Source organism: Protopterus annectens, chromosome 3.part0 (assembly GCF_019279795.1).
Source record: "Protopterus annectens isolate FY-2018-M chromosome 3.part0, PAN1.0, whole genome shotgun sequence".
Taxonomy (NCBI): Eukaryota; Metazoa; Chordata; order Ceratodontiformes; family Protopteridae; genus Protopterus; species Protopterus annectens.
This window is the reverse complement of record NC_056731.1, coordinates 1875198811-1875212920: the sequence shown is the minus strand read 5'-3', so window position 1 is coordinate 1875212920 and position 14110 is coordinate 1875198811. Positions and strand designations below refer to the sequence as shown.

The following is a 14110-nucleotide window of genomic DNA, read 5'->3' as shown; positions in this document are numbered from 1 at the left end:
CTCATTCACTGTCACACATTACTGTGTGTTGTACGTACAATTTTTATCAATGTCTTTATGTCAGTATTTTTTTTCTGCATTGCTAAGTGCATTCAATACTTGTTATCATCTTTGCCAATGGAGCTTGGTTGCGGCTGAAAAGGGTCCATGGACCAGTTCACTTTTCTGGTTACCAAAGTATAAACAAGTATGAAATAGAAAAAATGGTGAACATAACAGAAATAATTAAGGAACTAGTAATGCGCATTTTAATTCTGCATCATTCATGAGAGATGAAAAAAAACTTCCCACTGAAGGCATTGGGAAGTATCAGACATAGTTTGGAGTCCTACTAGTTGTCACCTGTAAATGTACAGCAAGGATCATTTACTGTAGTGCGAGTTTTCACACCTTAGCATGAGAGTGTGTGGAAGGTCTGTCAGTTCTTTAAGAACTACAAAATAATCCCTTTTCAAAAGCCTGCTATTTATCTACTTTCTTTTGCTAAAAGTACATAACAGCTATTTATAGCATAGAACAAGCGCTGACAGACACATAAAAGAGGCTCAGTCAGGGAAACATAGAAGTAGCTCTGTTACAGAAAATGTGTTTAGATGACAATGCTTCACAGTCCTGCCATTCGTCTTAATGGTATGAGAAAACAACACCAATTCCTTATGTCTAGCATGACTCACATGAAGAGGACTTGAAATGTATTCTGGGAAGAAGGAATGAAAACAAGATCACATTACCAAAGCAGACCCCATCATCCGCTAAGATACAATTAAATAAAACCCCGTTTTTTGAGTTTTAAGGTGGAGTTTTGCTTTAGGCAATTCATCAGACAATGACTTCAAGATGGCAGAGGTTTGGCTGCCTAGAACAAATGCAGTTTATAATTCTTTTATTTTAAGTTTTTGCAATCTGAGTATGCCAAGAATTCATCAGTTTACTTGAGTTTTGATAATTAATATACAGTGGAGTCTTCAAGGTCGCTTGCTGCTTTATTTGTCATCAATTTCTGTTGGCATTTCCAACAGCCTCTCATTTACCTTCACTGCTGTTTTTTGATTACATTATTGCACTGTTCTTGTCTTGTGTGTTGCCCCGTACTTTGGTTATTTGAAGTCATTAGCTTCATTGCAGTGTTTACCATTCAGTCTTGTTGCCACAGTTGTAATGACTTCTGGCATGAGCTGCTTTTGCATGGTTTGCAGGATTTAAATTCCATTTCTAATTTCAGCTTGCGGATGGCTCTGAAATTCACCCTTTGTAAATATGAAGCTCAACCACCATTGTTACTGTCTGGAGTGATTATAACATCATATTAAGAACTTGGTTTTTAGCTGTGAATTAGTTTCCAGTTCTAGGTTCTGCTCATGGGTGGCTTTGAAGTTTGATCACTGGAGATCAGCTACCATTGTTAAATGCAATGTGGCACTGCAATAAGAAATTCTGTCTACAAACTTGCTCCTCATTTAATTTTGAAGATACTGAGTTATAACATTTTCTGTTGGTTTATTGTTACTGATGTGGTGTAGTGAATTGCAGGAAGATGCTGCACTCCAGTGAAAGTCCTATTATTTTGTTGTGTGACTGTTTATGAATTCTATGAAAATTCTTAACAGCCTACTTTGGCTTTATTTTGGATGGTGTCTGGTCTGGTCTCCAAGCTGGTATAGTTGAATATTTCTAGCTGCTTTCTTTTGGACTGATTTTGTGACATTATTTAATACATTTAGACTGCTGCTTTGCAGTTATTTTTATTGCCTGGTGGATTCTAGCTTGTCTTTCTTGAACAGTGTTTGGACTTGTTGTTTTGTATTAGTATGATTTTTTGTTTCCTTCATAATTCTACATTCTATAATTATTAGAACTTCCCATATTTATGACCATCATATCAGAGTGTGCATGCCTGAATTAATAATTTCATTATTTACTCGAACTTCATTTGATGGAGATAATACTTCTCATTTAATAGCATTTTTATATGTTGTTGTTCAAGTTCATATCCATGTGCCTTGCTCTGCTTTTGTAAAAGGTGGACTGATATAAAAATCAAGTTGAAGTAAAATGCAAAATGTTAAAAAATATTTAAATGGCCCCTGCTTTAATGACATGCAAAGTAGATTATAAACAGTCACAACAACACTGTGCTCACCATCATTAGAAACACAGGTCTTTTATATATTATAAATTTAATGCTTCTGTCAGTTTTCTTTCTTCAGGGATACCATTTACCTATAAAAAATTCAAACAGATATTAAACAATATTGTACTTCTGTAGCTATATACACTGTTAGAGCTACTTTCCAAATGAAGCTACTTCACGGCTTTATGCAACATTAACACCTGTAGTATCTAATTTTCAAAATTATTAACAAATAAAACAATTTAAATGGAGATAAAGACAATGACCACTATGTGTTGTATGGAGAGGACTATATGTAATGGAGTTAATGTAGAAGATTCAACAGCATGAGGTCATCACTATGTGACAGCTAGTGAGCTCTGAGGTTATTAGAGTTATCACTTTGTTGTAGGAACCACTGCATTTGAATTACGTGTGTTATAAGACAAAACTGACAGTGTAAGGATTATATTAGCATACTATCACTTAGAACATAAATTATATCACTGTGACCTATGGAATAAAATTGTTTCCGGATATTGTGCACTCGCATATGAACAGAAAACAAACCAGGTTCCCCTTTCATGGAATCTGATAAAAGTCAGAAATGCTCACAAAATTTGTAAACATCCCATAAATATTGTGAAGTTTTGAATGTGTTGCACTATAGCTTGTTCCCTTTCTTTTGCTACAAACTATATCTAAAAAAGGAGTCATTCAATGATTTTATTTCATGCAGATATTTTTATTTGTTTTATGTTCCTGAAAAAGCTGTACCATGCAAACACAATGCGGATGGGACAACCGCTGCTTACTCTCACCTCATTCATTCACACCTAATAGTGCCCTTTTGTATACTTCCAGTTAACACCCATAGCTCCTTATGGCGTCCAGATCTTTTTTGGGTCTGGCTTCTTTAACTAAGTGACTTACCAGTTAATAATTGACAGTATTAGGAAAGGTAAGGGCTTATTAACAAAATGATACTAAGATTGTTAATCTGTGATGTCCTGCAGTAGAGAAATGAATCATTGTTTTCACTTATTATTCATATTTTCATATTAAGTTCATATTTGACAGACCTACATGCAATTGAGGGGTATGGTATGGAATACCATAGTGGGAGATAGGAAAATACATTGCCAATGTCCACTTATGTCACACTATACTGGAGATATTGCTAGCTGCTTGTTAGTAATTATAAAAATAAGCAATATTTCCATACTTACTTAAATACTTCAAAAATCAACTGACTTACAAACTATTACATGGCATCAGGCGAAACCTTAGATGTTGAAACTGTCATTGATATGTACACTTTAAGGTGAATGTTTTGAGAAATATTCACTATTATTCATGTAGTTAATTACACAATGAAACATTTGTTTTCCATTTCCATAAATATCTCAATAAACATGCAGTCAGAGAAGAATTTCTTTCTTTCATGTGAAATCTTCTGTCTGGCTAACAATGTGTATCTAGGTTTTACAGCTTCCAAGATATAACAACGTGTTTGTGAAGGCTTAGCAAAAAACATAACTCTGGGCTTCTGTATATTATAATATATTACAGTATTTATGGAAAGACTATGAATGCACTGAATATTACTATTGTAAAAATACTTTTGATAACATTGCTAATTGTGCAGTCAATACCTTTTATTGTTCACAAAATATTTATAAATCTTTATTTGATGCCTTTCAAGCGGATTTTTCAGAATATGCTCTGGAATGCAAGTTGTGTGTAGGCTGCTACTTTCAGAAATACTTAGCTCAAAATGCAAATGTTTCAGCTGCTTGTGTGTAAATTTGCACTAATAGAATTTTGAACACCAGAAAAAAACAACTGCCGCAGGGATCTGTAATTGTCCCCTCACACTCTTTCTTCATAGACATAGACATTCAATTCCCAAATACATTTGTATTTATTTATACAATATGTAGCTGTGTTAAATAAAAATAAGTAATTAAATGGGCTGTGACCCGACTTTCAAGATGAAATCAGCGTAACTCAGTTGCTCTCCTGTTAGAATTCAACTCCATAAGTAAAACTGTGGAAATCTTTTACAGAGTCAAATATTTTGACCACAGGAAAAAGAAAGAAGTGGACTTAGAAAACTTCAAGGAATCTTCTCAAGATGATAAGGTTATCAACTTTTTAAAAATGCTGTCAGCTGTGAAAACAGATGTGACTGAGTATAGAAAATCTTCAGTCAGCCAGTACTGTGAAAGAAAAGAGGTAGATTCTGAGCTAGTGGAACTTGAATACAACACAGAAAGATTATAATCAAAGAAATGGACAGACTGCATTACGAAATAAACAATAATACAACAGATGATCTTGAGATTAGATGTAGGATGCAGAACCTATGAGTTTTTGAAGACAGTACGAGATGATAAATTCTGCCTTTCACAAAAAGTTATTCTGGATGTGCTACAGATGCCAAAACATATTAATAGTGAACTGAAAGAATGCACAGAGTGGGAAGAAAATCAGAAGGGAAGAAAGTGCCACTCACGATAAAATACTGCTGCATTCTTTCGACTAACGAATGGTTGGTAAACTCAAGTAGAGAAAACGGGAATAAGACGGAAAAATCTTACAAATGTTTCATGACTTCTCTCCAAAAAATTTCAGGTAACACAGCAACTTTATCCATACCTAGACTCAATTATATACAGATGAAATATTAACCTTATTTTTGTATAACCTGTCATTTTAATTGAAATATGGTCATATTAGAAATTTTATGTAAACAGTATATAAGATACTAAACATTGTATAAGAAAGTGTCATCAAAGGAATAATGTTTCACTGAAAGAAGCAAAGATACAGGAAACTGAACTTAAACAGATGGAATGTGAAGAAAATGGGAATACAGGAAAAGTACAGGTGTACAAGTAAACGTACCGTAACAGCAGACATAGGGATGACCACTGCTGCAGAAGCCTTAGCTATGGATTATAACCTGCACAGGATATAACAGCTGGCCACTTTCCAAAGCTTAAGGATACCGTCCACTTACCTAGACTGTGGACAGCTCAAGCCGTAGAAAATCAGCAATCTGGGTGCCAAGCCCTTCACAGTTTTCGTCCCAGCTATAAGAGGAAGAATAAAGTTCAAAAAGAGGACAATACCATGCAAATAAAAATCAATGTCCACACCTTTGCAAAAAAAAAAAAATAATAAGGTGTTTGGAAGGGTGAGCAACTACTACAACACTGATTATTTGAACAAATACTGTTATGGTAATCTACTTACAAACTGAAACATACTTGTCTGATCACTGCTGTAGTGGCCTTAGCTATATGGGCAGATTACTACGGCTTATACTAACTTGGAGGAGGAAGGTCGTGGGTCCAGGAGCCTCTGGACAATGGCCCTAGCAAAGCCTGCTCTAGACCTAAAAAAGGATTCTAGTCTGTAACACTTTGTAAAAGTATGTACAGATGACCAAGTTGCTTCCTCTAGAATGCTTTTACATTCCACCTCCTTCCAAAAAGCCACTGATGAACACAAGACCCTGGTAGAATATGCCTTGACCATGCCTGCAATTAACTTACTATGGTGGGTATAACAAAAGAAAATAGCATGGGATAACCATTTGGAAGCAGTCTGCTTTGAAAAAGATCATCCTTTTTACTTTCCTTCATAAAAAAATGAATAAACATGATCAGAGTTTTTGAAGATTTTACTTGTGTCAAGATATTTTGAGTTGCCTGCGGACATCCACCGAATGAAGAATCCTTTTCCTCTTATTTTTATATTCTGGAAAGAAGGCAGAGAGAGATGGACACCTTAGCTGACAGTAAACTCAGATACCACTTTAGACATAAATAAAGGATTAGTTCTCAACGAAACAATATTATTGTTGAAATAAGATAAGGTTATCCCACCATGGGAGCTTGCAAATCAAGGAACTCTTCCTGGAGAAGTCAGAGCAACCAACAAAACTGTTTACAATATTATGACCATCAAATCAGCCCGAAGAATTGGTTCAAATAGAACAAGTGTTAATTTTCCAAAACAAATGTAAGGCCCCAAGGAAAGACCACCTGTTTTCTAGCTGGATAGGTACGCAGAACCCCTTTCAAAAAACACTTTAACATAGGAATGCCTTGGAAGGGGGGATCCATGTGCAGACATGCAATGGCCAACAAATGAACCTTGACAAAGGAGTAAGAAAGGCCAGAGGATAACAACGCATACAAATATATATAGGAACCAGAGAAATACTAGCTTTAAAAGGGTCCCGGGTTCATATCACAGCACAAACTAGAAGATCTTTTCCCTTCAGTAATAAATGATTTCCTAGTAGCAGGTTTCTTTGTCTACAGTAATACCTGCTGCTCATCCTCAGAAAATAGGTGCCTAAACGGCGTTACAACTTTATCATTCAGGTTGATAGTTGAAGTTGTTTCAAGTTGAGGTGAATCAAATACGACCTTTCTTGTCTGAGTAAATCTAGTCTACAAGGAAGCTTGTGTTAATTGCATATGGACATTTCCAAAATAAGGGAAGAACCACTGTCGCATGGTTAGAAGGGACTCACTACAATGTTCTTTGGAGAGCCATTCTGAATCTTCAGAATGATCCTGGATACCAGTGAAAAGGGTGGGAAGGCATATAGGAACATTCCTGTTCAAGGAAATGAAAATGCATCTGTTTTCCAGGCCTGCTTGCAAGAAATCCTAGAGGAGAATTTCACCAGTTGTTTGTTGTAAATGGAGGCAAAAAGATCTACCTGAGGTGTTCTCCACATCTGGATCAAATCCTGGCAGCCCTGCCCAAATCCATTTTTATTCATGAAGTTTTGTCCTGGTCCTGCTCTGCTGCCAGAATGCACAGATTACCCCCCCCCCCCAAACCCCATTTATGTACTACATCACTGTGGTGATGTCTGTAATCAATTGTAACAGCCCAAGGGACAACAGATGACTGACAAAGTTGACAGTATTTATGACTGCCAGCATTTCTTTTATGTTAATGTGCTTTTGTCTGTTTTTGTTCCAAAGACCCTGTACTTTTAGTCCTCAAGACAGTCCTTCTAAAGCAAAGCCTGTGGCATCCATACTTGCACACTGTGCTGGAGCTGGAATGGAAAATGGGAGACCTGGGTTCACACAAAATCCGTCCCTCCACCAAAGCAGTTTCCTTTTTTACAAATCTCCAAAGTGGAACCTGGAATGCCAATGTTAGGACCTTACAGATTTTTAATACCACTGAATCGATTTTTAATACCACTGAATCTTTGTCATGTGATGTCCAGCTAAAGGAATTATGAGAATAATGTATGCCACGAATCCTTGCTTCCTGAGAAATTCCTGGACTGAGTGGAAAATCTCAGGAGTAGATCTAGATCTAGATATAGACCTATGTTTTCCTGTGGAAGAAAAGCTCTTTGAACTGAGGTTTCTAGGAAACACCCCTGGAAGGCAATAACATGAGGAATCAAATAAGACTTCTGAATGAATGTTCTGGAAAAACAGTCTGTGAAGGAGATCTCTTACCTAAGTGAGAGATTCCTGACACTTGAAATAAAAAAAAAAAAAAACTGCAACGATAAGCAGGTTATCTAAATGGTGGAACCATAATATCAACAAGCTTTATAATAAAAGGAAAAGACTTTTGACCAAAAGTAAGAAGAGTCATTCCCAGAATGTTAGAGCCCTTGTCCTTCAAATAAACAAACTGGGAAGATTAATAAAATCCAACAAAGCCAGTCACAAAGCACGTTTTAGTTATGTTCGTAACTTCAAAAGCAGAATGCAGCAATGTGCTGAGCTGATTGTGAACAATGATACCTACACTGTGGCTGAAGATATAGAGAAATTACTGGCAGATAAATTTAGCTTTAACTTTACCTTTTTCTCCCCTCTCTGTCCCTTAAGATATACCTGAACCTGCCTCGCCTCCAGCTATCACACAAGACTAAGTCCTAAAAGTGCTATCAAAATTTAACAGTACTACATCGATGGGTCCTGATAATATCCCTGGATGCATCTTAAAGAGCATGAAGCATGATTTAGCCACACCCCTAACAACACTGTTCAGTCTCAGCCACACCCCTAACAACACTGTTCAGTCTCAGCCACACCCCTAACAACAATGTTCAGGCTCAGCCTCCACACAGGTTTTATACCAAGCAAATACAGAACAGCTACAGTCAGGCCCCTGCATAATGGAGGACGTTCCACAGAACCAGGCATTTTGAGACCCATAAGTCTGACCAGCCTCATATTTAAAACCATGGCAAGACTCATCATGGAATTAATCAGGACATAGGGAATCTTGAAACACTGGACCCATCTCAGTGTGGATTCATCAAGGGTGGGCCATGCTTACTCAACCTGGTGGATTTTTTTTAAAAAGATAATCATAGTAAAGGATGAAGGGCGACGCTTTGAAAATAAACTTATTTTCACGATGGGATGTACAAAATCAATATAATTATTTATATAAGGACAGAACTGACAATTATAACAAGGTTTAGTGCCATATTTTTCACCTAACTTCCTATTTTCTGAAAACGTAAGGTCTTTATAACACGATTTTTGTTTTAAGTTACTTTCTCTCTCTAATAAATACAGTTATGAAAATGTCCTGTTTTGTACATCCCATCTGTGAAAATAAGTTTATTTTCAAAACTTCAGCTACGTGTAATACTGAGAATTTAGTTTATTTTGCTGATTGTATAAAATGTAGTCGTTTTTACGTAGGCAAGACTAACTGTGAATTGGAGGAACAAATCTGTTCACATTTGTCTGAGATGCGAAGGGGGAATAGAGAGTAATGCACTATACAAACATGTTACATCTAGTGGAGAAGGGCATTCCTTCAAGTTTAGAGTAATACAAAGGAGTTATAAAAATGAAGTGATACAAATACACTAACTGAAGATGGTGAATATAAATGGATACATTTCTTTAGGGCTCCAGGTCTTAATCCCATGAATAGCATTAAACAAGTTTTTTGTTTTTTAATGTATACTGATTCCAGGGTATATGACTTTAAATGTAAGTGATTAGGATAACTAATTACTTCATTTATATATACTGTCAACTATATATGTGTTGAATTCTATTTGTTACTGTTTATTTGCCCTGAAGAAGAGTTTGTTATGCTTGAAACTTTACATATCAAAGTTGTATTTTACACAGTTAGTGACGGTTGTGGCTCCTTTTTGCTGTTCTTGCTTTGTATTATTTATTAGAAGCCAGTTTAGCTGACAAAAGCTTTTGGTATAGCCTTGTTGTAAGAAAGTCCTTTTACAGTGCACAGCTTAGAAACAAAGGGATTGTGTCTAGATTTAGAGATGTTACTGTCTCCCCTTACGTAGCCCTCATTAGGCCAGTCATTGAATATAATGCCCCCTTTGGCACGTATCTGTCTAGACACATGCAACAAGTAGAACATCCACCTTCATACATTATTAAAGGATACAAGGCCTAACCAACCTGTCCTACATGGACCGACTCAAAGCCCCGTCACTATACTCTGTATCCTACAGACTAAGAGGTGACTGGTGTCTGGTATATAAGGCATCGTCTAACCTATTTCTGATAGATTTGCTGCACATAGCTAGTCAAATGGCATCAGAAAAACTCAGTCTAGGGATCTAAACCTCTTCTGCAACATCAACAGAACAGTTTAGTGGATAGGCATATCTTGCACAAGATACCGCTACTGTGGAATAGACTCTCCATTCGCATAAAACAAAGTTCATCCCTGTCCATATTCAAGCACAACTTAGAGCTATGGATGGGAAACAGAAAATTTGCCCCAAGACTGCCCCTTGTACAAGTAATGGACAGAGGCAGCTCCTAAATGCTTTATCCCATTCATGGTTCCTCTTAAATTGTCTACGGTATGATGCCAGTTATTCTTACTAGGGGTAATATAAAATTATACGCCATGTGATGGTAAGGCCACTCTATAACCAAATGGGACAGGTTATATCAGGCACAAAAAGGGAAATTGGCTAGGCTTAAAATGGCCTGCAAGGGCAGCTAGTCTAGTACTTACCTATGAACCTAACCTATAAATAAGGAAAACTGTGACTACCTTGCAGTTTGCAATAGGCTATCACTGGAGCTAGGCACTATATGAACTCCCTTAGAGCACTGTATAGTCGAAAGGGTAATGCAGAGAAAGTACAGTTGTGTAAAAACTTACATAACAGTAGATGGCCTACTAATCATGGCTGCAGTATTACTAATAAACGGGCTATCCTGGCAAAGATAGCCAAACGTCTAGCCAGCACACTAATGCCTGGACACTTTCCTCATGCCATAAGTCTGACGTATGATCTAAGCATGAGATACCCAGACCAAATACTGACACCAGAGAAGAGATAACTATTTACGTATTGATATGTTCACTAAGAGAGAAGGAAAAACAGAGGAAAAAATCCACCTTAGCCAGGAGGACGGGAGGTAACACTACAACAGTGATAAATATGGCATCTACCATTATGGTAAGTTGTTACACAGTTGTAGTATGTCCTTCCATGATCACTACTGCATTACGGGGGAGTACAAAAGCTAACCAGAAAAAAGAGGAGAGGATGAACAGGGAAGTTGTGGTCCAGTAAACCCTGGAGGACTGACCTTAGCAAAACTCACTTTAGCTTCAGAAAACACATCCAACTTGTAATGTTTAGTAAAAGTGTGAACATAGATTAGTACTAGGCTAACTACCCTTGCAAGTCATTTTAAGCCTAGCCAATTATCACTTGCAAGACTCAAACCCTGTACCTTGTGTTTGTAAGGCAAACACCTTAACCATTAGGCCAACAACCCAACCCAGCTTAAAGAATACAGCTGGAATACAGACCATTTAGAAAGACTCCAGAGGAAGCAACAGCCCTCACTGAATGGGCCCTGAGAGTAGAAGTAACTGTTTGCCATGAAAAGAACAGCAGAAAGAAATGACTTTTAGAAATCCAGGGAAAAACTGTTTGCTTAGATATAGGCAATCCCAATTTTTTCCCCTTGAAGTATACAAAAAGCTGGTCTGACTTCATAATTTCCTTAGTTTTATCAAGGTAAAATCTAAGTTGCCTATGTACATCCAAGGAATAAAGAATTATTTTCCCTCTATTTTAAGGAAAAGTAAAAAAAGAAGGAAGGTTGATTGACTGATTCAAGGAAAGCTCATGAACCACCTTGGGCATGAAGGAAGGATTAGAAAAGAGGAAATCAATCCTTGTGGAAAACAAAAAAAGCTGGGCCTGCCATCAAAGTTTGTAGCTCAGAAACCCTCTTAGCAGAAGTAAGGGCTACCAACAAAACTGCCTTCCAAGTAAAACATTTTAAAGAACTGGAAGATGGCACAAAAGAAGCTTGGGTCAATTTCTAAAATACATAATTTAGATCCCAAGAAGGAGGAAATGGCTTTCTTGGAAGCCAAATGTGAAGGATCCATTTCAAAAATTGTTTGACTTCAAATTGAGCAGAAAGGAGTGGGTCCATTGGCAGACAGGCAGAAATGGGTTACTAACAGGTGACTATACCAGACCAAAATAGAGTAGCTCGACCAAATAAAACAGAGCAGTAGGGATACCCACTAAACTAGGGCCCTTTTCCTTCTCCTTGCACCACAAGGAAAATCTTTTCCACTTGAAACCAAAGATTTTCTTATAGCTGGTTTTCTAGCCCCCTGTAAAACCTGGCACCTCCAAAGAAAAGTAGTCTAAAAGGAAAACTCATCACAAAAACAAAAGGGATCTAGTCAAAAAAGAAGCAGGTTTATCAGGCAGGAAATTGACTTTTGTCCTGTTCTGGTCTGTCCTGAAATCTCCTCCTACTACCCTTTGGGATTGTGCCTGTTCTCTTCTAACAAAAAGGCCTGCTTTAACAGGATAGTTCTTTTGAAATTTGGGCACTGGAGAAAGGAAAATCTGCTCCACATCATGCACTGTTTTCCCTTTTTCCTGTAAGGTCATAGACAGATTCTCAGCTGCAGGTATAAAGAGAAGCTGCCTGGCTAAAGGAGAATTTTAGAGAGTTTGACCTTACAATCATCTGAATTAAGAGTATCAACGATTGATAGATCCAGATGCAGCAGCCCAAGAAGAAGCATACGCAAAATCATAGCTGCATGTAATGGAACACCTGGCTACCTGAGAGGCAGAATTAAGAGCAACAAGGCAGAAGATTTATGGTCTGAGTCTGTAATGGCTGATCTCGAGGTCAGAGTGAATGGATAAGAGATATCTAGTCATATGGGTCTGATAGATGATTGCCCTGAAGGCTAGAGTGGCAGAAGTGTAGCTCCTTACCCCATAAATGTCCATGGTCTTGCTATACTTATCTGTGGGTAGTACATCAGAGGAAGGAAACAATGTAGAGGGCTTTTCTGTAAACACAGAAATTACAGGGGGATCAGAAGAGGGAATTTTATAGAGAGACTTGTGGTCATCTGAGACATTGTAAAAATCTACCTGTTTTTTTTTAAGAGCAGGCTGTTCAAACTGTATTCTGAGAAGCACTAATAAAGGTCTCCAAAAGAGATTCAAGGGCTGGGAGAATGGCATAAGGCTTACATGTCCCTTTGTCTAAGACAGCATAATATCTCTGTTCTACATTAGTAATCTGGGTGTTTCCTACTTAACATACTGTTTCATCCTGACTACAGTCTCTAGGAAAGAAAGTTCCTTTAACAGAGAATCAGGTGAGAGGGAATCTTCTTCCTCAGAAGCCACGGCCATGGAAGAAGAAGCCACAGGAGAATGCATCTGTGAAGAATAACCTTAAGACTCCTCATTAGAATAGGTTCATAGGTAGGTACTAGGCTATCTGCCCGAGGGCATTTATAAGCCTAGCCAGAGTGTGTCAGCTTTCGCCGCCCCATTGATTAATTAACTGAGCCTGTCAAGAAGAGCCAGTGAAGTGATACCAGGGATGTATTTTCTGTTACCCATCCACTCATCAAGGTTTCTCTTGAAGAGTGTTAGTGAGGGGCTCTGCCTAATGTAGTTAGGAATTTTGTTCCAAAGCATGGGGTGTCTCTGTGAGAGGAATCTATCCCTACAGCATGTTCTATTTATTGTTGTGGCGAGGTTTAGCTCACTAGAGTGAGTGGCTCACAGTGACTTGGATTTCTTTAGGTGGAGTATGTCCATCAATTCTGAGCTGGATATGGCTTTGTAAGTCAGGCAGAGATCACCTCTGAGTAAGCGATATGCAACTGAGTACAGCTGGAGTTTTTCCAGTCGGGCTGCATAGGACATATGTTTGGGGCCAGTAATCCTCTTGGTGAGGTACTTTTGTGGTCTTTCCAGCTGTAGGAAGTGTCTTGTGAGGTACATCCCAAATGGGGCATTGTACTCTATGATGGGTCTGACGAGTGACATGTAGAGGGGCACTATAACCTCTTTATTTCTAGATGCGAACCATTTAGTAATTAGATGGGCTACATAGAAGGATTTCCTAACTACTTTGGCAATATGATTGTCAAAGGAGAGATTACTATCTACCCGGGTCCCCAGATCTCTTATTACCTCTTCTGTATTAAGGGGGCTGCCATCTATGTGGTAATTCATGGGTGTTTTGTTTTTCCCAAACGGGATGACTATACATTTTTTGGCATTTAGCTTGAGACCATGACTTTGACACCAGGTGTCCGTCTCAGTAAGGCCCTTCTCGAGAATGTCCGTGTCAGCCAGAGAGTCAATTATGGCTCCCAGTTTGCAGTCATCGGCGAACTTGGTTAGCCATAGTCCTCCTGTGTTTGCCTGTACTTCTGAGAAGTATATGCCGAACAGTAGTTGTCCCAGGACTGAGCCTTGTGGGACATCACTTGTGACTGGTTTAGAGTCGGACCTGGAGCCCGCTATTCTTACCGTGTGAGTTCTGTCTGTAAGCCAGTTGGCAACCCATCTCGTGACATAGGGATTTATGTTCAGGCTGGTGAGTTTTTCTATAATTCCTGAGTGGGGAATGGTGTCAAAAGTCTTGGCGAGGTCAAGGTAGGCTATGTGAACTACCTTCCCCTCAT

At 38.1% G+C, this 14110-nt stretch overlaps 1 protein-coding gene across 6 annotated transcripts in view; it reads right to left on the bottom strand.

Moving 5' to 3' along the window:
- Positions 1-549: 549 nt before the first annotated feature.
- The window catches only part of SGCE (sarcoglycan epsilon), a 555267-nt gene continuing 541706 nt past the window's right edge, over positions 550-14110 (bottom strand). For all 6 annotated transcript variants that reach the window (XM_044065943.1, XM_044065944.1, XM_044065947.1 and 3 more), the window contains one exon: positions 550-2220. In XM_044065943.1, coding sequence (XP_043921878.1) covers positions 2170-2220 — 51 coding nt within the window. In that variant the 3' untranslated portion in view covers positions 550-2169. The remainder of the gene's footprint in view (positions 2221-14110) is intronic.